The sequence below is a fragment of the Pleurodeles waltl genome, chromosome 3_2 (assembly GCF_031143425.1).
Source record: "Pleurodeles waltl isolate 20211129_DDA chromosome 3_2, aPleWal1.hap1.20221129, whole genome shotgun sequence".
Taxonomy (NCBI): Eukaryota; Metazoa; Chordata; class Amphibia; order Caudata; family Salamandridae; genus Pleurodeles; species Pleurodeles waltl.
Genome location: NC_090441.1, coordinates 42,865,788 through 42,891,318, shown reverse-complemented (window position 1 = coordinate 42,891,318; position 25,531 = coordinate 42,865,788). Strand labels below are relative to the sequence as shown.

General features: G+C 43.6%; 1 protein-coding gene across 2 annotated transcripts in view; it reads left to right on the top strand.

Moving 5' to 3' along the window:
• The window catches only part of LOC138286443 (ras GTPase-activating protein 4-like), a 386,898-nt gene that overhangs the window by 316,528 nt on the left and 44,839 nt on the right, over positions 1–25,531 (top strand). For both annotated transcript variants that reach the window (XM_069226706.1, XM_069226707.1), the window contains exons 14-16: positions 1,012–1,149; positions 5,099–5,243; positions 10,604–10,773. In XM_069226706.1, coding sequence (XP_069082807.1) covers positions 1,012–1,149; positions 5,099–5,243; positions 10,604–10,773 — 453 coding nt within the window. The remainder of the gene's footprint in view (positions 1–1,011; positions 1,150–5,098; positions 5,244–10,603; positions 10,774–25,531) is intronic.

Below are 25,531 nucleotides of genomic sequence, written 5' to 3'. Positions count from 1 at the left end.
CAGGCTGGAGTGTTCCCAGGGGGAGCAGGGTCAATATTGATTTGAATATTGCTCGGTCCAAACTGGGGTGGCATGGTGAGCAAAATAACAATGGATCTGCCCAAACTGTTGTGGCAGTAAAATAAAGCTAAATAATATCTTTACAAATACATCTCAGACAGTCCTCCATCCCATTCTGCCCTGTGCTGTAGTGCACACCCTGGTGTGTGACAGACCTTTGGAAAAGTGCAGGTATGTTTAGAGCTGGACTAAATTGAGAGTGAACAAAAGTTACTAATGTGAAGCACAGATCTGTAAGGGCGTGATTTAGATTTCAGTGGACAGGTTACTCCTTCACAACGGTGACGGATCTCCCTGCTTCCGAAATATAGCTCACATTATATCCACCGAAAACTAAATCAGGCCCTAAGTCTTGACTTTGTGTGTTCAAAACACAGACCTTGTACATCACATGATTGCTTGTCCCCTGGGTGACTGTCTGGGACTTTCCCCTACTCATAGAATGGTATCTAGCAGCAATGACATCCCTCCTCTTTCTGTTATTGTGTATTTTTCACCAATTCCCTCATATACAGAATCTGTTTCTTTCATATTTTCACTCATTGTCGTTCTCTCCCCAGTACACAACATCTCTCCCACATACTTCCGTTCCCTCTATTATCTATCTGCTTCCAAACAACTGTTGCTGACATTCTTCTCTCAGTTCTTCTTTCTCATTTTCACCCCGCAGTCCATTCTGTTTATTCTTTTGTCATACATCCTCTCTCTGACCCTAAATCTCCTCAATATCCTCAGCTCCACTACAGCTTCCTTCTCCTCTCTGTGCTATCCTGGTCACTTTCCACATGTTCTCTCTACTCGCCCCCTGTGCACCTAGCCCACATTTTCCACCATCACCTTAACAAGGAAACCGAGTTTCAGCAACATAAGTATCTTTTTTAACACATTGCATTGTCTGGACCGAGTGTCAAACCTCCTGTAGGATTGACATGCACATGTCTTGTTTTGCAGAACGTGAAATTCATTGCAGTGACCAGCTTCCTCTGTCTTCGCTTCTTTTCTCCCGCCATCATGTCTCCAAAACTCTTCCACCTGCGCGAGAAGCATGCAGACGCGCGAACAAGCCGGACCTTGCTGCTACTGGCGAAGGTAGTCAACCTTGCAACGTCCTCAGCAGGTGGGAAAAGGTTGGCTTTGTGCGGTGCTAAGAGTCGACCGCTGTCCTTCCTCTTGCCCGGGAGGGAATCTGCATACCTGAGGAAGATAAATTCTCTGTGAGGAACAGCATTCGGATCGTAGCTTCATCAGGAATCTTGTCCAATTTAAGGGTCACTCACATTTAATTGCAGTAGATTTAATTTCTACTAATTTATCCCTTGAACGTTTTCTTTGTAGCTCTACCAGTGAACTTGGGGCTGTTTTATGCTAGTTCCATGTACGACTGTCTGGTACATACAGTCTGGTACATATGTTGGTGCAAGATTAGTTTTGGGGGTGTATTTTTCTGGGGAAGAAAGAGCATCAAAAGTCAATCATCCAGTGCTTAATTTGTGCTTGTTGTTTCCGGCGCAAAAGACACACATAGGAAAGACGGAGGAAGGGAAAAACGAAAAAGCATCACAGAGGGAGAAAGCAGAAAGCTGCAGGAGTGAGCTGAAGGGGCAGAGAGTGACCTTACATGGATTGAAAAGGGCCGAAATGGCTTCAGATTTACGCTGCCTCAGTATTCCGTGTTACTACATGTAATCGCAGCAGCCGCATGTTTAAGAGGAGGGCTTTGGGCACCTGCACGTTTTTATTTACAAATTAAGCACTGCAATCATCACAGACAACACACTCTTAGAGCATCCTCCACTCCTCCTTCTTTGGCAATACCCACTGACCAGCACATCAAAGAGCAGGTTGTGCAAACCCAAACCAAACGTTTAACTAGACAGAAGTGCACCTAAATATGAGAGAAGTAGCTTTGTAGAGCACACAGTAAGTAAGTGGATTCCATTTGCTAAGTGTTCTGGGAGAAAGAACAGCCAGTAACAAAACTCGATGAAAGAACTATGGGCCATATGTACGAACACTTTTTCCCGTAGACACAGAATGGGTAAAAACCTTTGCTACATCTGGCCCTAAATATGGAGAGCAGGAGAGCCAAATCACACACGGTAATTTTCAAATGCTTATGGAACAGTGTTAGATTTGGCTGTGTAAACAAGTGTGCAGAGCATTCAACAGAGGGGCACTCTAATGGAAAGCTCTTGGGGCATTTTGTTGTATTATCCAGAAGACCTCTTTGAAAACTTCAGAAGCACAGCTAAGTTCAAGGATGCTGAGTTGTGATAAAAGACTCAGCCCCGTATCAGCGAGAGGAAATTGTAACTATTAGGTAGTTCCATGTGTCGAATGAATAGCAGCAGAAGAATGGCCATAGGTTACATTATAAATGACATCATCAGTCCTATTGGGTACAGCCATTGCCCTTTAAACATCTAGATGTCTATGCAACAGATGCATTTAAAACTAAATGCACATTTACACGTCCGGTTAACAGAAGAGCAATTCTTTGTGGCTTCCATTATGTCATTCACGATGTCAATGGTTGTGATGTTATTTGATGTCACCAGTGATACCACTGATAATAACATTTATCTAATCTATGACCTTATGTAAGATCAGAATCAGTGTGTTGGGGAGGGAGTTATGGTAGTTTACTCACATAACTGGCGAATTTCTCGGTTTTAAAATTCTTGATTGTAACCATAATGCTCTGCTTATTGAAGTTTCTAAAGGGAATTTCTATTTATTGATAACACTCTTTATTTTCTCTTCTGAATAAACAACCACAAGTTCCCCTTTAAGAAAGTCATTCTTTTAAAAGTGATTTTTGTAGATTTTATAATGATATACTTGTAGTATCTACTCAAGGTGTCCACAAGTTTCATTGTGTGAACCATTGATACATGTTGTGCCCGGTCCACCTGTTTGCTGAGCTCATAGAGAACGACGTTTGGCCACACTTTGCTGCCAACACAAAACCCTACATGGCCACTGCAGGCAGTGAGCGAAGAGCATAGCCTTCTGCCATGCTCTCCAAACAGTTCCTCAGTCCCTAGGACGTGCTGGCTGCTGGATACAGGGCAAAACACTTGGCAGCTCCTCGCATACTGTCTGAGGATGATATCTTAAATAAGTTTTTATGTTCGTCATTAACAGTAATTTCCCAGGAAAATGCAAGTTTTGTGGACACCCCAATGACTTCCTTCCCCCTTGCATAACTGGCATGCAACTTTTCAAAATCAAACCTAAGGGAAGATAATTTGATTTTGGAAAGATATGTGTAGATCGAGGGTCATACTTACAAGAATCTAAGAACTTCAAAGACTATTGTTTCTACAGACACAAACAACAATATTTACTAGTATAAATGGGTACTGGGGCTAGGACTTGGCTTGATGCCTCTGCACAATTCATATAAGGGGTAGGGTTATAAAGTCCAAAATCAATTTTGGCAACTTTTGTTAGAAAAAATGCTTATTGTCTGTGCCTTGTGACTAATTGTAGTCAACTTACTTTGTGTGGGGAAATTGTATTTCCCAACTCTCTAGGGCAGTGGTTCCCAACCTTTTGACTTCTGTGGACCACTACTTTATCATTACTGGAAAACGGGGACCCCCACTGAATCATTATTGGAATCCGGGGACCCCGCACTGAGTCATTACTGAAAGCTGTGGACCTAATCTGTTAATATTATTTAATTTTCTGAGCAGTCACGGACCCCCTGAGGAGGCTTTGCGGACCCCCAGGGGTCCCCGGACCACAGGTTGGGAACCACTGCTCTAGGGTATTGCTTATCCCGTCATAGTTTTTCATCCTGCCTCCTTATGATGACCACAGTAAAATCTCAATTTTGTTTAGCCAGTCGGCATTCAGTGCTTCCGCTCCCAGATAGAGATATATTTGTTTTTTTCTTTAAATCACACACACACACATATATGTCTGTATTGAAAAAATAAAGGTTAAGGTGACCCAATGTATGTTTAACAGTGTTTTTACATGATTATCTAAGTGTTAAGGTGCATATTTGTGTGAATTAAAACTTAAAAAACACAGAAATTTGCAAGTTATGGGCTCGGACAACAATCCATAGCCAGCAGCCCAAGTACGGGAATGGGTTACCACCAACTTAAAGTTGGTGGTAAACTGCAAATGTTTTGTGACCGCATTTCGGTTGCAAAACATTCTTACATCCCCCTGCGAGTCTCTATTAGGAAGGGACACCCTTAAGACACCCCTTCCTAGTACTGAATCGCAAACCCATTGGGCAATTCGGTAATAGGTTATCGAATTGCAAAATAGGGTTTGTACATACAAAAAGGCGTTTTTGCAGTCGCAAACGGACCAATTCTGTGAATCGAGACACTTAAGAGCACAAAAAAGCTATGTACATCTGGCCCATATTAACTTATACTCAAACTGCTAAATAATGCAGCATTCATAGTCCTCTCTTCTAAAGTGTTAACATTAATGTGATATTCAATCTCATTTGTGATTCTGCATGTCGGATCGAGGGTGAGGTTATGAGCATTGCGTTTGCTGTATGAGTTGCACTTTGCTTGGGGAGTTATCGATTGCGATCCAGACCATAACTTTTTAATTTCAGTTTTAATCAGCAACGATTATTGCACTTTAATTGTGCTTTTTAAAGTGAATATAAAAAAGGTGTTTCTAAATATCATTATGTGCGTTATGTGATGTTCGTAATTCAATGCAAAATGCAAACATTTGTGTCTTTCAGAGCAAATCAGTGCAATTTATTTTATCCTGCTGCAGGAAATGAATTTCCCTTTTTACAGAAGGTCCTTTGCCTGGCTGTTTCTGTACAGAGACTTAAGGCCAGGTTACTTGGTTAACAAGTTGCACTGTCGTGTTATTGTGCACAATCAGTGCTATTCGATTACAGAGTTGTGTAATGGCACTGATCAATAGAACACGCGCACGTTGCAGCACTGAGAAGCAACTCAATGCAGCACGGCAGCCGTTGAATGGAAAGCTCTCCCAGAGGATTTAATGGTGTAACTGTAAGTCTGGCTTTACTCCTCTCTAGGCTATACAGAATGTTGGAAACATGGATACCCAGTCCAGCCGGGCTAAGGAAGCCTGGATGGCCCCCTTGCAGCCCACAATTCAGCAGGGTGTCTCCCAGATGAAGGAATTCCTCATGAAGCTCATTGACATTGAGGAAAAGGAAGGTAACTATTGAGATGTCACTTTGCTGGAGCCTCAACCGGTCTAGTTTATGGGCCATTCATGTCTATTAGGATCCGTTGGTGAAACATGATTGCTATTTCTGTACTGTTGTTTTCCCACTGAATATAGGGACGTTCTGCCTCCTAGTTTTAATAAAGAAATCCTCTTGTAGAAATGTGTGTGCAGTGTGCATCGCCACAGGAAGTGACATCATAGCATTTACCAGCATTCAGCTGTACAAGAAGTGGCATCAAATATTTCTCCATAAAACAATCTTTACTAGAGGAAGCCAGACAAACAGACGTCATTCCCCAGCAAACAACTTTACAGGTAGTAACATCACTGCATTTACCAGCATCCATCTCTACAGGAAGTGACATCTCTTCTTATCTCCTTCCTGCTTCACTCAACTCCTCAATGCATCCTATTACCCAGCATCCGGTGCTGAAGCTCAACATGCGTCTGCGAGAATTGATACTTCTAGAATGTCTAGCCACGTCACTATGGAAGCCAGGGATGTATTTGTGCAGTCAGATGCCACTTTCAGTAAATGTGACTAAACATACATCCTTGAATCCAAGGCTGTGAAATAAACATACAAGGGGCCGATATATGTGCAGAATACGATGAATATCTGATGTGAGAAGGCAATCAGTGAGGCACCATTGAGACTAGACAGTTTTAAAACGTTCTCTAGGAAGATCCTTACTCAATAGAATTCTAGCTCTCAGTTCATGTGTCCCATGTAAGAATTGCTATCAGTTGATAAAGATGCTGGCACAAGCTGGTAGTGATGTAAGCTGTTGTAAACCATTGATTGATTCTAATTTCAAGTAACCCATATTTCACACCAATCATTAGGAAAGAGTGGAGTGAGAGAAAGCTCTTGAAAACAGGCGGGGTGGGTGGCTCCAGTATGGACCAGACAGAATGAATGGAATCACAAGAGTGTCTAATGATTTGGAGATCTCCCTCTGTTCTAGTCTCAGCAGTCCTCCTATTTAGGCAGTGAGCACTTTCAAGCCCATCAGCAACAACTTGTGCCTACCAGGATGCTCACAAATCCGTTGCAGCATCACAACTCACCAACATTATAAACCTGAGATAGAAGTATCTCTCACCATGGTTGTCTGTTTTGTGGTGCCTATCCACCACTCGTCACTTCACTCCAAGAAAATTGTCCATTTGATCTTTAAAAATCACGGTTTATGATTCTTTTAGTGTTCTCTTTAAATGAACACCACACACATAGGGGCCTGTATAATTCAAGTCCCTACAGACATGATCCATTAAACTCACTGATTAAGTAGACACAGGGTCAGGGTTAAGAACACTTATCTCCCAGAAACAAATTAAATGAATTTACACCAAAATAGAGCCACAACAACTTTAGTAAATGGAATACACCATTGGGAATAGTTGCTTAAAATTCTCAGCGGGACCTGTGAGTCAAGCCCAGACCCGTCATAGCGAGAAAAAATTACAGCCAATGTGACTTACTTGTAAAATATATTTATACACCACTACTGCTGCATCTAAAACTGGTGTGGGTTTATCTGGCCTTCTATAAAATCACTCCTAACAGATTAATCCAGAAAAAGAACAGCACATGGCACTGATGAAATCTGCATTTCTTTATGAAATAGTTCAACCTCACATACAGTGACTGGATCTGCCAAGCACTGGACTTTTGAATGGTATATACACATTTGTCATTGTAGAATGACCCTGAAAAGTGGTGTGCCTTTTCCACAGAGATGTTCTTCAGAAAGAAAATGACATTACCATTGGCATACTCGTGGCAGGGTGTGTGAACTAATTGATTGTGAATTCACTGAGAATTCAGTTGGTTGTTTTTGACTTTATTTACAGTTTGCTATACTCCACCATTATCATGTTATCCATGTTTATGCCTCCACATTATTGTCTTAAACCTGATCTTTCTCATTAAATGAAGAATTGTTTAAAATAATGAAGGGCACAGTGAGGTTTACAGCTGGGGCAAGAGAGGTGTCTCCATGCATCATACAAATGCATGATTTTGCTATTTGAAGGAGTGTTTTTCTGTGCAGTAGCTATTCCACACAATAGCTATTCGGTGCAGTAGCTGTTCTGAGGAGCAGCTATTCTGTATAGTGGGTTTTTTTGTGGCCTGTAACTCAGAATTTGTTGTTTGATTATGTTTACTGATTGGAATGCTTTATCCCATACAGAATTTTCCTCTCATTCACTCACTGTGACAGTATTCCTACCACGTCCCACAGATTTGTTGCATGAACCCTCCAACATGTAGAGAAAAGATCTACTAATAAAAACCAAAGTGACACTGTTGCTTGCTGAAGTTAGAGATATTAGAGAAGCTGGACTGCATAGTAAAAATGCATAGGCCATGCATTCTATTGGCAAAGACAACTAAGTCCCAAAGAAGATGTTGAGCTCTGTGTAAATGTAGTTACCCCGCAGTTCCCAGCGAGCATGTGAAGTTGAGCGGTGATAATGAAATTACAAACAGTTCTTGGAAAAAGTGGGTGGAGGTTGCAAACGCAAATCATTCACCCTGTCCTCAGAGAGGACCTCATCAAAAACTACAAGATGGATCATCTGCAAAATAAAAAAAAAGATTACAACTACACTAAAGGAGGTGACTGAGATAAATCAGTACAGCCACATATGTCAGCAACTTGGAAACCTTGACTGATAAAGTGGATGAACTGTCAGTAAGATTGAAACTTAAGTATATGAGTCAAGGAACAAATTACTAAATTTAAATTGATCGCTAATGTAGAAACTGCTTATCAAAAAAGTAAACTAAAAACTCTGAAATGCAAATATGAGGATGTAGAAAATAGATTCCGATGAAATATTTGTATTTATGGGGTTCAAGATGGATCTGAAAGCACAAAGACTGCCGCACACACTAAAAGCTTTATCATACTGTGGATTGGTAGACTTCTGCACAAATGGGTTATCATCAGAGGAAACCACTATAGTACCGGATTTCAACCCAATAGGATGGGCCCATTGTGTGTCTCCTTATGCCATAAAAGCCAGGGAGATGCCAAAGACTTTAACAGTGTTTTTTCAGAATTGTCTAATCAAAGAAAAGGCAATGCCCAAGGCCAGAGAGAAGAAAAGCATACCTATCTCATCTGGCTACTCTTTTTATATCTTTCACCGGGCATGGAAAATGTCAGCTGTAACAGTTTACTTTTCCATGTGTAAGGGCACAATATTTCTCAGAGGGACAAATCATAATAGGGCTTTGCATAGTTTTCTTTTCATTCACAAAGATATATGAATTACACAGTTTTTGCCTTTTGCAGGTTCTCAGTTTTCCCAAAGTTTTTTCACTGTAAAAGACCCAAGTCATGCTAGAAAGAATCCAAAGTTTGAGTCAAGCAACTTGTGTATTTCAGTCTTTAGTCCATGCTAGGAAATGTATACCAAATTTCCTAAACATGTAACATTTTAAAAAATTGTTCTATGTGTTTTGCAAAGTTTGTCTGTTCACAATAACTTTACAGAATCAACAAAACGAAAATGTGTTTCTAAGTGGTGACATTCCATCAGTCAGGGATATAGCAACTCATAGAATACATCTTCAAACTATTTTCTGAAAAATATGCCTTAAGTGGAACTTTTCTTTACTTTTAAATAATGGGGTGATTTCTGAGTAGATATTTAATTTAGCAGCACTTAACATATAATTTATTATTAGCTGCTTTAGATACTTTACAATGTTCACATGGCTCCTTCAGATGATGATTGATGCAATTAACGATTTATAGTGATGACAACGGGCCCCTGATAATTTAAATACCCCCATTTGATGGATGGGGAAAGAGGGCTTTTATTCTGAATCAAGAACCAAAAAACAGTAAATACATAAATGTAATTCAGATAAGGTTGTGAGCATGCGTTTTTCTATGTCTTAATTTTGGTATTCACTATTAATACATGTTAAACTTCACAAATCCTGTTCTAAAAAGCTCCAGGTATTTCAACAAAGCACTTAGGCTTTGGAAGAATGAAAAATATATAGTATGACTTTTAAAGTTCCTAGTTTTTTTATCCTAAACTACTTACTTGTGATCACAGAGATAATAAATCAATAAATATAAAATGTACTATGCTGTTCGGCAAAGCTGTTTCAGTGGAAAGAGGTGCTGCATAATTGCTGCTTATTTTGCTTTTCTTTGCTGCGCAGTTTATTCAACTCAACCATATAATTCACAGGGTCCTGGTTATGTATTACATAAGTTGCCAGGAGGGTCATGATTTTCACACTCAAGTCCCAATCACATAACTTCGCAGACTATGGCCCTCATTATGAACATGGGGGTCCGGACCGCCATGCCGGCGGTGGTGGAAATTACTGCCACCGACATAGCGGTTCGGACCGCCATATAATAAACACTGGGAGAATGCCACAGGCGGAACTCCGCCACCGCCAGGCTTCCGCCGCCAGGCAGCCTGAGGATGGCAGAGTTCCCTATCCGACAGGGCAGCGCTGCCCGCCGGATAGTGCACCTGTGTTCCCCCAGCCTTTCCCTGGTGGTTTAGGCCGTCAGGGAAAGGCTGGCGGAATGGGTGCCCCAGGGCCCCCGTGCACAGCCCCCTCGCGCATGTCACTGCCAGATTTACGGGCAGTGATATGCGCGACGGGTGCTGCTGCACCCGCCGCACTGCTACACTGATGATGTGGAGCCATCGGCAATGTACAGGCCCAGCGGAATGTTGTTTATTGGGCAGGCGGGGTCTTCAACATGCTGGCGGTCGTTGTTTCGACCGCCAGCACCGAACTTGGCGGGATTTCCAGCTGAGTTCAAAATGACCCCCTATGTAATGTCATAAAGATTTCCATAGAGCTTTGTGAGGAAAGCATAGCATGGGTTCTCATTCTGAGTCCCATCGGAATCCCAATTCAAGTGCAAAAAGGAAACTTTGCTTAAATCGGAATTCAATGGTTTGCAGTAACTAGCGCACAGCTGCAGTTTTCCACAGACACACTTCATCAGGAAAATCTTGGTAGTATTTACTGGATTTTAAATGCTTAGAAAAGGCAAACCACATAGGGCATGATTCATATATAGGGAGTAAGCATACTCCGGCGCAATGAAGACGGAGTATGTTTACCGTCAATATAATGGTCCAACTGCCAACTGTATATGCGTGCGGACTATAGTGTAGCAGCGGTGGTGCACTTGAAATTAGATCCTGAAGAAGCCAAGCAATCCCTTCTTGGCCTGTGAAAATGCATGGTTGAGGTGATAGTGAGGCCAGTAGGTACCCCTACATTGCATCCTGAGTACTTGCTCCAGCCAGCTCCTAATATCTAACATACTTCAATCCTTTTTTTCAGAATTGGACCTCCAGCGGGCACTTAAATTACAGACCATCACCGTGAAAGAGGGCTACTTGTTAATCCATAAAACAAAGGGCAAAGCCTCCCTGATGGCCTCTGCATTTAAGAAAGTTTACTTTTCTCTAACATGTGATTCCCTGAGTTTTGCGAAGACTCCATGTTCCAAGGTAAAAGAGGCAGGCTGTTTCATAATTTGTTTATTTAAATGTACATAATTTATTTCCTTGTTCACACAATAAGTTGCTCTTGTTTTTGCACTGCCTCAGTTTTTCCTCCTCCTTTGGATTGCGCTATCCCCACCACTCCCCCCAAAAATAAAGCTTGGCAGTTTACATCTCCAGCATGTTTCTTACCGTATGTTTCATAAAGTTGGTCCTTCATATGTGTTCTCATGTTGTTTCCTCCATTCTTAACTCCATTGTGCCCCATGTTTCATTAAGAAAATTCAATGCAAGAGAAAAGTGAACCAGAAATATTCCTTTTTACACATAGGTCATGTAGTGCAACCGCTATGACATTGCGAGTTTTTCCACATTGCTCCCCACTATGACACTGGGTTATAAGGCACAGCAGGGCAATAGATGTTTGCCCACTTGTCCACCTATATGCTACAGACTCAGTTTAGTCTTTCTAGAAAACTGGAATATTTATATTCATCTAGTGCATAAATTCAAAAGGGTGAAAAGTAAAGAAGCAAAGAGGCTGAAAGAATCATCAAGCAGAAGTGCATCTTCACTTTAATGGAGGAGTTATGACATGTTCATCTTCATGTTTGCCTCTAGGCGTTGATATTTATTGAGAAATATATACAGATTGACAGGGAAATGCCTCTTTTTGCATGATCACCCCCACGTTTTAGACTGAGACCTACCAACCACGCCTCAATGCCGGAGCTCTGACCCGTTATTTGTCTAATTGGCTCACCCACGAGTGGTATAAGTTAACTTACTTACAGGTCCCTAATATGTGGTACTAGAACAAAGGCTATAAAGTAAAGTGTCCCTAATTGACTGCAGCACTTATTGTGCCACCACGAGTGTGACAAAGCAGAGCATCACTTCCAGCCTGCCATTGCCAGCTGGCAGAGCGGATTGCACTGCTAACTCCACTTTTGCATTTAATCTAATCGCAAAGCCAAGACCTTCCATTTTAATATCTATAAGACACCTCCAAGGCAGGTCTACTGTGCTCTAATGGCAGTTTGTATGATATTAATTATGGGCATGTGGTTTTATAATGTTACCAGCCCTGACACTAAAAAACTAGCATTGTCATTTTTACTGGGGAAAGGCTAGTAGCCCCATTTGTGAGTGTGTAGTTACACCCTGACAAATCAGCAGTGCTAATTGCTGAATGGGACTGCTAAATATGGCACTTCAAGGTGATGAAAGAATCATTGCATTAAACCCGATTTGTTCTCGCCATTTCTGAGTTGTTCGAATATACTGATTTCTAGTTAGCAATTGGTGATATCCCAGCGAATGTAGCGGATGTATCTGGAACTGTCAGGACATTTATTGAGTATGCATTGCTTCCAGACATTCCTGGAGCATACAAGAGAACAATAGGACCTACAGTCACTGCAACTGTTAATGCATCTGGACCCACATGATTTGTCTGATTCTGAGGAATTGTCATTTCTATACTCAGTCCGGTTAAGGCAGTGCTGAAACTTTCTCCTGTTTGACTCAGGGTAACACTTGGCATTGATTGACCTAGACTAAACATCTGTAAAGTTGATTTGGAAAAAAAAGTTGGCACAGGCGGATTTACATAAGGTGACTTCACTGTCTGCTTCACATTAGAACTTGGCACAACCTGATTCACAACTGGACTCGGTAGAGGCCTTAAATGTGTTAAAACTCTGAACTGGTTGTCTCACTTCAGGAATTTGTGTCACTGAAGTGCAGACGTACCTGGTACTATCTGATTTTGCGTCTGTGCAACCGGAGCAGTTGCCACATTCAGGGCTGCATTTTGTGCTGCTTCACTTCTTGCTCCTACCTCAACTGAATGGTACAGTGACGGACGATTCATCATGATCTGATTTATAAACTCATCATCCGAATCAGTCTCATGTGTCAATGTCTTTTTATCCACATTATCTGCTGTCCTGTCTTTGGAATTGTTTTAGTGTTGAGTTTAGTGCTTTTACCATCTTCAGTCGAAATAGCTGAATACATTCAATCTCCCTGCATTAAAACTGCTCTACACATTTTCTGCTCTCCATCAATCTAGCATGCATGAAATCCTTTTACACACAATACATAATGACTTGGAGTACCTTTCGGTGGGGTCTCTATACCCGCTCTTCTAAACAAACTCTTTACGTTAAGACAGTTTATTTTTAATCAAAGTCAATCAGTCACAGTAACTTTCCAATCGAATCAGGAAGCAACTTCATTTCCACAATCCTTTTCTCTTGATGTTTTCAACCAACAGCAACTTGATGTCACACTCACTCCTTTCAGCACTGCAATCCCTTCAAAATTGTCTCTCACAAGTCATTCACACATGCCTAATGCAAAATATTGTGAGAGAAAACCCACAACCTATCTGCACTCTAGAGGATTGGAACTCAAACACTTCAAAGCTGTACGTAGATATGCATTCTGGCTGTAACATTCACAATTACACAACGAGTGAAATTTGACCAGCAATTCTTACTCCAGTGGATATAGATCGTCCATGTGCACTCAGGATTCACTTAATATGAACCACAACTCACCCTCAATCACGGAAAACGAATAGCACTGTCAACGATGTCTCATGACAAGTACCTCACTGCAGACAATAAATTAACCAAGTGTCTTCTACACTTCTGGATTGTCCCGTGATCTTAGGCCACAATGGACCCGTCAACAACAACAAGAGCGACAGACATTTTTTAGCAACAAGCGACACAGTCAAATGAGTACAACGACTCCGCAAAACACTGCACAACATCACACTTTACCACAATTGTTTGGCCAAAAAGCAATGCAAATGCAAGATTCTATTAATACTCACACATCTGTCTCTCATTGGCATGATGCTGGAACCTCATTAGTCTTCGGAACGACCATGGGACAGAATTCGGGGTGGGCAATCGCATGGGACCAATCCTATCGCCCTAACACTATACTTAAATGGTTCTCCCTTCTTGTGGGACTAACCATTCCTCTACTAACAGATCTGATGGAGCATTTTCATCCTTCGTAGGAATCAATGCTCATCGAGGTCATCAAATCTGTATAGGATGTGGTAGAACCATACAACAAAGTTTCAGTATCAACCAATTAAATTACACAGTATGACCAATTTGGCCATACAAGAAAAACTTCAGTCAGGAATTAAGTTATGGGATGTATTACAAACTTAAGCTCAGAGTCAAGTAGACAATTCCCAAGACGAAGTTATAAAGATACAGACTCACCTAGAGTTGACCAAGGAGACAAAATAAATTCAGGTGAACTAACATTAGGAGAACTAGGAATTCTACAAAAACAATGCAAAACATCAATAAGATCATTTGATGTACTGAAAATAAAAGTTGCTCAGTTTTAATAAGCATTAAGGTCGTTCAAATCCTCAAAGTTCAATATAGCTAGGCACAGGGAAACCCCTACAGTTAGTCAATCAGGGGAAAACATTTGTGGGCCACAACAAATGGGGGCAAAAGACAAAAAGGAACAAAAAGGACAAAAAGAATTTGGAAAAAGTTAATCTTGGGCAACAAGTTACTAACTAAGGTGGGCAAAAAGTAGGTAAAAAAAGGAAAGCGTCGTCATGTCAGAAGCTCGGTCAAGAGTCTTCTGTAAGGGTTAGAGAGAAAATCTCTAAGTCTCAACAAGGCATCTCAAAGGGGCAAAGGCAGAGAAGAAGATACTTCTCCAAGAGCTCAGCATTCAGGATTAAGGCAAAAGGGGTTCAGTTTCTTATCTCTGGGAATCTTGAATTCATCTCACAGGATGCTAAAAGGGATCTGATCAAAGTTCTGCTGGATATCAACAAATCAAAGTTCATACGGCAATCTGATCCAACAGGACAACAGTTCATTTGACGTTGAAGGGGCATCATCCAATAGAAATCGATCAGGTTTCCTAAGTCTGTCATGAGAACAACATCCATCCCTGTTACTCCATACAAGATTGAAACAAGTGTTTAAATTGTCAGTCTGCAGTCCTCCAACTCTCTATGTGTAAGCAATAGAAATGTAATGTGTGTATTTGGTTCATCCGCAAATGTACAGGTGGCTTGGGAGCCGGTATTGAGTATTCTTTTTGAAAGGTTTTGTAAGGTGACCTGATGAGCTCTGGAGTGCGTGCTTTTATGGGAAAGTTAGAAAAAATGTTTGCACTAGATATATGCTAGGTACATGCTGTATATTACACTGATCTACCTGTTGGCAATACTTATTTATGTTAAATCTAAATCATTTGTGCACTGTGTACTGACAGTGCTTTCTATCACAGGCTGGGACCTCATAAAACTAAAAACTCACAAGTCATTATTCCACACTGCATAACTAGAATTCAATTCTGTGACTATCTGGTTATACACACAGATATTGGCAGTGATCACGTTAATCAATATATAAAATAGTGCATCTATCACTAGTTAGTTTAAATTGAATTTATCTTTCTTTCAAAGTGAGTGTTATTTCATAGTCTGTTCCCTGAAGGTAAAGGACCAACAAAATAGTTAAGAACATTTTGTTCTTCCTAGCCACACCTCTGATTTTGCCCCCACTCTCATTGACTTCACCCCCATTGGACCCCATTGGACTTAGGACCCCATTTCTCATATTTTTTTGATGCATTTCGACCACTGCACAGACCATCTTTCATTAAAGCAAAGGGATAATTGTGTATCGCTCGCTCTGCTAGCACCGTAAGCATACTGCAATTTACCAGAAAACTAAAACATTGTCCTGTTTTCTACCCTAAAAGTCCTTGTTGGGTACTCATAGAATCAATGCTACCTTACTTTTACAAAACAGCAGAGTGGCTCTTCTGAGCTCCCCAAGTTTCCTTTTGCCTTTAAATGGAAAGAGGCATTTTAGGGTGGGGCCAGTTCAACAAATATGTAGGGAGAGGACAGGCGCATTTTAGTGCATTAACCTCTGTGATTATGCACCTTCCAACAGCCTACAGTATCTGAGCTAAATCTTCTGCTTCGGCTCCTGGTCCCGTACATCACTGGTGCACAATCTCACCAGCGCATAGATTAGCACAGCGCACTTGTATGTATGATGGGTGGGAAACATTTTTCCTTCATGGTTTATTCAGGAGCCATTATTTTCTTTGATGATCTGTTCAAATACATGCTATGGTTCCTATTTTTGCATTTGTTGCCCTAAGTGGGAAGGGTATGCCCAGACGTTGGTCCCGTGCTTCCCATGCCACTGGATTCAAGCTAGCCTGGCTGATGAGGGGTGAAACCCCGAAACCGGTCCCAGGATGCTTGTTTCCAGTCCAGGGAGGACCGGGCTGGACTGTTCCCATGGGGAACAAGGTCAAGACTGATTTGCATATGGCTGGGTCCAAACTGGAATGGCATGGGCGACAAAAAAATGATGGATTTAGGCCCAGATCTCTGTACTGGGGGTGAATGTTTGACAATGTTCAGCATTCCATCCATCACTTGTTCTTTTTGCAATGTGTCCTATTTAGCCAGTACACACCAGCAATCGACCAGAGAGAACTTTCACATTATGGGTGTCACACACAGGCATGTCTAGAATGATTCATCATGGCATGGGCTCCATGTAACTAAGCTCCTATATTTATACAAAAATAATAAACTCTAACTGCATCATTGTTAGGAACGCTCACAAAAGGTTCTCCAGACTACATTACAAGGTAAAAGAGCATGCCCTACGCACAAAAAAAGCTAATTACAGCAGAGACTAAGTGGAAACGTGTTTGAATCATCAACCTAAACTGATCAATAACAGGCTTTTTTGGAGACAATCTATCGAAGGGGCTATGGTGAGAGTAGCAATTCAGTCTAGTCTAGATAATGCCATACATGTTGATGGCTGGAAAGCCCTCTAACTGTGCAGAATATGGGTGCCAAAACATCCTCCAAACTGAAGAGTCGTGAATGCACCTCACCTGCCAAGTAAAGTTGTGTTAGTTTCCATACAGAGAAAGAAAATAAATCGAGACCAGGAGAGTCTTGGATACATAAATCTATGCAACAAGGCTTAAAATACCAGTCATCATGGATGCTTAAGCAAGTACCAGTACTCAACTTATTGAAAACAGACCTCATTCACCACAGGCCCTTTTTCCTCCACCTGTAGAGCACTGCATACCACATCAGTTAAATCCCTCCTAACATTGTTTGAGGATGTCAGACCCATTTGCTTCACCCATCTATTGTTCTTTCCTACTGCTCAGCTCAACACTACCAATCCAACGACCTTTGCACCAGCCTTACCCAGGGCCCTGATCATTCAATCCCCCAAACGTGCTCTTGCATCCCCATCACTGCACACTTGAGAAGTTAGAACTCTTAGCGCATATTTGATGTAATCTGGAGCTCAAGTATTATCCTTATCTTTATCACAGATGTTTGGTTAGAATATGCCATGGCACTCCATAAAGAGGCCTTACCATCAGGACATAAAATTCATATGCAGTACAGCACCACACATCAAAGAAGAGTTGAGGACGTGTGAGCACAATTCACAAGAACATCATCTGTACCCCAAAATTTCCCAGTTTACGGTTGTGGGAGGTGAGATGCACATTATCCAACGTGGCAGTATTAACTTTTCTGCTGAACCACAGACCTCCTCCACCCAACTCAGTGTTTGCAAAAGCACTCCTCAGCACACTACCAACAGCTTTTGTTGAGCACCGCAACCTCTGTATTGTTGGAAGATCAACACCTAATCTGACAGACCACTGTGCCACTGGAACCAAGCTGCACCTGACTAAAGAGCCAGAATCAGGGCAAAATTGGTCTTGGGTTGCTTGTGTTCTGGTTGAGGAACGTGGTAGTTTGCCTGGACTGTTCCTATTGGAGTAGGACCAAGAATAATTTGGGTATGGCTAGGCCTAAACTGAGGCAGCCTGGTGTGCAACAGAATGATGGGTTACCCCTAACGATTTCCAGTGTTTAGACAAATTGTAAGCAGTCCTTCCATCACCTTGTGTGACAGGAGCATGGACAGCCACCTCAAGTGCATACTCCTCATCACACTCTCCCTCGTCAAGCATGCAGTAGAAGTCTGGGACCTCCTCGACTCAAAAACCCCAAACGTCGCCTTCTTCACGGAGATGATTTGAAACACCCCCACCGCTGCCCCAGACATCGCCATGGCCGTCCCAACTACAAAATCATCCAAAAGAACAACCTCCGCCTGACTACCAGCACTGAGTCCTAGTCTCAGTCAACGCACAAGCACCTTGACTTCCAGATCCAGACCAACCCAAACACTTCCCTACATGGCACCCTCATCTACAGGCCACCTGGACCCCGACCCCAGTTCTGCGAAGACATTGATGACCTCGTCGCCCCCCAAGCACTCACCTCCTCCGACTACATCCTTCTCGGCGACCTCAATTTCCATCTTGATACCCTTGATGACCTCCTGGACAACCCCACAACTCTCGGTCTCAAACAACTCGTCAATGTCCCCACCTACAGAGCCAGACACATTCTCGACCCCCGTCTTCTCAGTAGGGGACAACATCACCATCTACCACATCTCTGAACACCATTGGACCGAGCACAAGTGCATCCACTTTACCTACACAAAGAACACTGCATGCCACCACACCCCCTGTCCCCATGGCAGACGCTGGGGCAAAGTCACAGAAGCACAGCTCACCAAAGCTCTCAACCACTCCCTCCCACCGGATGCAACAGACGCTAACGAAGCCACAAGCAACCTACACCGATGGCTCTCAAATTGCGCCAACCTCGTAGTCCCCCTAAGGATATCAACAGAGAAAAACACCCAAGTGGTTTACGCCAGACCTACAGGAATCCAAGCGCGCCTGCAGATGATTGGAATGTAGATGGAAACTCAGCAAATCCACGAAGGCCGCACAGCCTACAAAATAGCAGTCACCAAGCACCACCAGAACATTAGAACCGCCAAAAAAGCCACCTTTCAAGCACACCTCAACACCAGCACTCACAACAGCAAAGAGCTCTTCACCATTGTCAAAGAGTTCACAAACCATGGGGCATTCACCTTAACTATCCCTCCCTCCCAAGACCTCTGCGACGACCTTGCCACCTTCTTTCACCGTAAGATCCATAACATCTACAAAGGCTTCAGGAACTAAAGCCCGCCTGCACCGCTCATCACCACGGACCCTACACCCCATCAGATACTGGCCCCCCATCGCCATAGAGGACACCCAAAGACTGATGATCTCCATCCACTCGGGAGCACCCTCGGATCCATGCCGTCATCACATACTCAACCTGGCCAGCGCCTCCATAGCACCGGAGCTCTGCCGAACCATCAACCTATCCTTCAAGACCTCCACATTTCCCCCAGGCTGGAAACACGCCTAAATCAGTCCCCTACTCAAGAAACCCACCGCCGACCCTAAGGAGCTGAAGAACTATAGACCTATCTCTTTGCTCCCTTTCACAGCCAAGGTAACGGAGAAGGCCATCAACCAGCGACTCACTGAATTCCTAGAGACACACCGTATCCTGGACCCTTCCCAGTCCAGTTTCAGAAGCAACCACAGCACCGAAACCGCACTGTTAGCAGCCACCAATGACATACGCATCATACTGGACCACAGAGGCACTGCCGCACTCATCCTCCTTGACCTCTCTGCTGCATTTGACACTGTCTCCCACTCAACTGTCTGCGACAGACTGCACAAAGTCGGCATCTGAAACAAAGCCCTGAATTAAATCAGGTCCTTCCTCACGGAAAGAACACAGAAGGTCAGACTACCACTGTTCAAATCAGAACCTAAAGACACTTGCTGCGGAGTGCCCCAAGTATCCTCACTCAGCCCAACGCTTTTCAATGTCTACATGGCCCCATGCGCCAAGATCACCAGACAACACAATCTAAACATAGTCTCCTACGCTGACGACACCCAACTGATTCTCTCCCTGTCCGAGGACTCTGCACAAGCCAAGAGGAATTTCCACAACAGGATGAGAGCAGTTGCCGCCTGGATGGAGGCCAACTGCCTCAAGCTGAACTCCGACAAGACATAGATCCTCATGATCGGCTCCACCCCTTCTGCCTGGAACGACTCCTGGTGGCTCACCACACTGGGCAACACCCCCGCTCCCACAGACCATGCACAACCTGGGCATCATCCTGGTCTCCACTCTATCAATGACCCCCCAAATTAACGCCATCTCCTCATCTAGCTTCCACACCCTCTGTGTCCTGCGGAAGATCTTCAAATGGATTCCCCCCAACCTTGAGGAAGACAGTCACCCACGCACTCATCACCAGCAAACTGGACTACGGCAATGCACTATATATGCCGGTATTACCAACAAACTACAATCAAGACTACAACAAGTCTAAAATGCGGTATCAAACTCATCCTGGCCCTCACCCAACACAGCCAAATCTCCTCCCACCTCAGAGAGCTACACTAACTCCAAGTCAACAAGCGCATCACACACAAACTCCTGATCCACACCTTCCAGGCACTGCACAACATAGGACCAGCATACCTCAACCACCGCCTCACCTTCTACGTATCCAACAGATGTCTCTGTTCCTCCCAGCTCGCCCTTGCAGCGGTCCCCAAGATTCGGAAAAGTACAGCAGGAGGAAGATCCTTCTCCTACCTAGCAGCCCGGACATGGAAAACACTTTGTCTCAAGCTCAGGCAGACCGAATCACTGAAGCAGTCCAGGAAGGACATCAAGACCTGGCTCTTCGCCTGAGCCGCACGACTTCTTTCAGCACCTTGACACCCTATGGGTGATTAGCCACACTCTACAAATTCTTGATTTATTCATTGTGTGTGTTAAGACCTCCCATTACACGCCTGCCATACGTGGCTGGGGTGCAGCCAGCTAGAACCCACCTGGTCTGCTTATTACTTGGAAACCCGACGTTTACCCCTCTAAAATGCAGTGAACACAGAGATAACATCTGTCTATCAATCTGTTTATCTATATATTGGTCAGACTGTGAGTCAGCTGTGCCACAGCCTGCATGCCCCCCACGGATGGAATGAAGAAGTGCAAGAACCAGTCAGCTCATTATTTGGAAGACTGAAATTAACCTCTATCTGTATGTCTTCCAGTTAACCTATCTATCTGAGTATGTAGCCACAGCTATGTATCTATTCTACCATCATCACTGTAGATGATGGTCTGTTTATCTATCAATCTCTCTGTTTTTCTGTCTGTCTGTCTAGGTAAGCATCTATTTTTCCATCATCAGTGTAGATGATGGTCTATCTGTCGATCTCTGTTTGTCTACCGTCTTTTTCGCTATGTACCTGCCTATCTATTTATAGAAGCAAATGACATGCTGTCTCATGTATATTAATTGGGAAAGATTTCTGTGAAAATACTAAATAGCCTCTTTCCACTGTTCCATCTTTCTGCATCCATCATGGTGCAAACAGTTGATCAGGTCTCATCACAGATGCTATGGAAACAAAGCCCTGCGATGCAACCCATTACGTCTAAATGTTTGGTTTAAGGGGCCCCGAAATGTGCTTGTTCCCAGAGCCCCATGGATCCTTATGCGTGCTCTAATATCTATGTGCAGTGGATGGTTGGCAGCAGTGTTATATCTAAGCTATGAATGTCCATGCGGTATGCACACAGCTTTGTCGTGCATACCTAATTCTGGGTGTGTCCTTGTGTAAGCATGTGCAAAAAATATTTTTACTGACAAAATCAGAAACATTTTACATTTTCAATTTCCTATTCTGTAGTTGTTCTCGGTGTTGTTTAATGACATATTTTCTTTAAGCTCTCACCTGTCGCCCAGAGGCCTCGAAAATAAGCAATCTAACTAGTGTGAGAAGCATTTTAGGAGCAGGTGAAATAATGAACCATCATAACCAACACTTAGGCCCATATTTATACTTTTTGACGCAAACCTGCACTAGTGCAGGTTTGCATCAAAAAGTTTAACACTGGCTACCGCCATTCCAACGCACCAGCCGGGCGTCATATTTAATGAATGACGTAGCCGGCGCTGTGGCCTGGTTAGGGCAAAATAATTGACCGTAACCGGGCAGCGGAGGCGTAGGGAAGACTAGGGGTTGTGCGTCAAAGAATGGTGCAAGTCAGGTTAGAGTCAAAAATATTGACTCTAACCTGACTAGCGTCATTTTTTGACGCACAACCCCCATGGAAATGATTCCTGGCTTAGCAAAGACAGGAGTCATGCCCCCCTGCCCAATGGCCATGCCCAGGGGACTTCTGTCCCCTGGGCATGTACATTGGGCACATTGGCATGTAGGGGGGCCCAAGTTAGGCCCCCCCATGGCACTTAATTTTATTTATTTTTTAATTACTTACCTCTACTTACCTGGACTTACCGTAGATGGGTCCCCCCCATCCATGGGTGTCCTCCAGGGGTGGGCGAGGGTGGCAGGGGGTGTCCCTGGGTGCAAGGAAGGGCACCTGTGAACTGCCTCCATGGTCAGAGACCATGGAAATGAGCCCATGGGTCCTCTAACTCCTGCCCTGACCCAGGCATTAAAAAATGACTCTAAACAGGCTTAAAGCCATGTTTTAAGGCCCTCCTCCTCCCAGGCCTCAATTTTGCACGGGAGTATAAATAAGGCGCAAATGCCTTTGAGTCATTTTTTGCCCGGGAACGCCTACCTTGCATCTCATTGACGCCAGGTAGGTTTCCACGGTAAAAAATTACTCTGACTCCATAAATTTGGCGCAAAATGAGGAATGGAGAAAAAGCAGCATATTACCTTCCTGGACCTAGACGCGTGGAACCATCCATAGCATCCTTAGCGGTAGTTTAGGGATAGCCCAAGAAGTGGGAGAATTACACAGATACAAAAGGCAGGTGAACTGCTGCATAAAGAAAGGTGTTTTAAAACCTAGACCCACCTAGACAGAGCACAGTCCCGCAGCACTGCCATTATCCAGTAAAAAATAACTGTCCATACTTGGTCAGGGAACTGGGCTAAGGAAGTGGAATGCCTTAGTTAAATGAGGCTGTTACTCCTATAGTAGCGAAAGAGACAACAGTGGCTGGTAATCAGCAAAAAAGGAGCCTAAAGCTGTGTTTCAGCTACAAAAATACAGTAAGGTGCTGAAAGATGTTCCAGTTTGGGAAGCATACAGGATGCTTTCTCGCGATTAGCTGTCAGCTATATTTCCAAAGGAACATTAGTTTCATCTTTAGTCACACGGAAGGGGACTCCTCTTTTGATTGTTTAATAACCATGGCAGACAGTAGATTTCTTCACTATGGCGTTGACGATCTGCGGATGCGGCGGTCCGACTGCCACATAACAACCCTGGCGGTCCAACCGCCAGCTCTGCCAGGATATTGTATCCTGGTGGTCTTGGGGTGGCGGAGATCCTAATCCACCAGGGCAGTGCTGCAAGCAGTGCTGCCATGCGGATTGCAACCTCATTCTCCACGAGTCTTTTCATGGCGGTAACACTGCTGTGAAAGGCTAGTGGAGAACAGGTGCAGGAGACCACAGGGGGGCCCCTCCTGCCCAGCACCATCGCACTGTGCACAGTGAACATTGAGAGGGTGCTGGTGCACTCTGTAGGCGACAACATTGCTGCCAGCTCAATTACAAGCCAGAGACAATGCTGTAGCCTAATTCCCGCTAGGCCAGCGGGTAAAAACTTAGGTTTCCGCCTGCCGACCTAGCAGGAAACCCTTAGTAACTCGGGCAGGGAGGTGCTGTGTAGGCGGCAGCCACCTTGTTGGGAGTTGGGTGGATGGAAATCTCTAAATGAGGCCCTAAGTGTCTAGTCCACTGGGTCGCAAGCCAGTTTTTGTTGGTTCATGAAAGTTAAAGCAATAAAAAATAAGCCTTTAAATTCAATATTTATCTTGTCACATTTGCTGCTTCAGTGAGAGGTCAAATGTTAGACTAGGGGCTTGATTTAGAGTTCAGCAGATGAGGTTACTCCATCACAAATGTGGCGGGTCTCCCGTCTGCCACATTATGATCCCATTGTATCCTAGGGGGATTGTAATATGGCGGATGGGATATGCGTCACATTTGTGACAGAGTAACCCATCCGCCAAACTCTAAATCAGGCCCAATGGCTTCTTCCAAATCGCTGCTTATTTTTTTTTACATGGAGGTTGTGATTTACAAATTCCTCTCACTTTGCACTTGGAGGAAGTAAAAATAATTTTGTGAAACTCTTGCTGGGGTACAGAGAATGGAAGGAAAAGCTGTAGGATGTCATTTTTTGTAACATACAGCAAAAAGTAAATGCCTGTAAATGAGCTGTTTGCATTCAACATTTCGGAAAGCAACAATGAATGACATTTGTTGTAATTCTGAAGTAGGATGGAAGCCTTTAATAAGATCAAAACAAATCAAGACACTTTACTTGGTGATGCCCAAATGATAAATACTCACTGAAACTCGATTTCCACACTTTATCATATGTGTGCAGTATAGCTTTATCAGTAAAACCATATGTTTGTGCAAATTAAGTGGCCATTTCAGTTGAAAATGTGCACTACCTCACAATGCTTTAGTTACATTAAAAAATCATCTGCTTCATGTCCTTTAAAGCCACGTGTGTCACTGAAGTGTGTCATGCTAAAAAGTGGGACGTGGTTTTAAAAAGTTTGGGAAGCACTGATCTAATCTGCTTCCTCGTCCTCAGAAGTTGCACATACGTTTGGATTGGGTTTCTAGCCATTGGATGAGAAGGTGGCTGTGGGGGTAGCTAGCCACCAATTTGTTTTCTCCTTTACACATTGGTAACTTTAGAGTTTAGTCCATCACGAGGTGCCCACAACAGAAAGAATACTTCACTCTCCGAGTAAGTTGACAGCAGTCCTGAAGTACTCTGAGAATCAGTGACAGCAAGAACCACAGCAAGGTGGCACTACAGCCTCCGGTATTAGAATATCTAGCACCTACTTGAGGTGGTGCCAGCTTGGCACCATTAATGACACGTGTGATTTTCACTGTAAGTCCCAGCAGCAGGCTCTCAGAGACCTGTGGTGACGCGGGGGACCAAAGTGCTCCTACGTGTACGCCCTGAGCAGTGTAAACCTGCACCGATGCACCCCCCCTTCCTCTGTCTTCCAAGCATGCTGTAGAGCAGGGTCTCAGTTCTAACAAAAAAGGGAAAGGAGCTCTTTATAGCTTGGTCAGAGGCGCTGCTGAGAAAATAGTAATGTCCATAATTGTTAAAAGAGTGAAAACACAGGGCCATATTTATACTTTTTGACGCACAACTGCGCCAACGCAGTTGTGCGTCAAAAATGTTAACGCCGGCTAACACCATTCCAAAGCGCCATGCGGGCGCCTTATTTATGGAATGACGTTAGCCGGCGGAGCTGACTGGTGTGCGTCAAAAAAAATGACCCACACCAGGCAGCGCCGGCGTAGGGGAAAATGGAGCTTGGGCGTCAAAAAATGGGGCAAGTCGGTCTGAGGTAAAAAATCTGCCTCAACCCGAATATCGCTTTTTTTTTTTGACTCCCACCCTCCATTGACATGACTCCTCCCCTTGCCCAATGACCATGCCCAGGGGACTTCTGTCCCCTGGGCATGGTCATTGGGCATAGTGGCATGTAGGGGGGCACAAATCAGGCCCCCGTATGCCACAACAAAATTTTAAAAAAAATACTTACCTGAACTTACCTTAAATTCCCTGAAATGGGTCCCTCCATCCTTGGGCGTCCTCCTGGGGTGGGCAAGGGTGGCAGGGGGTGTCCCTGGGGGCATGGAAGGGCACCTCTGGGCTCCTTCCGAGCCCACAGGTCCCTTAACGCCAGCCCTGACC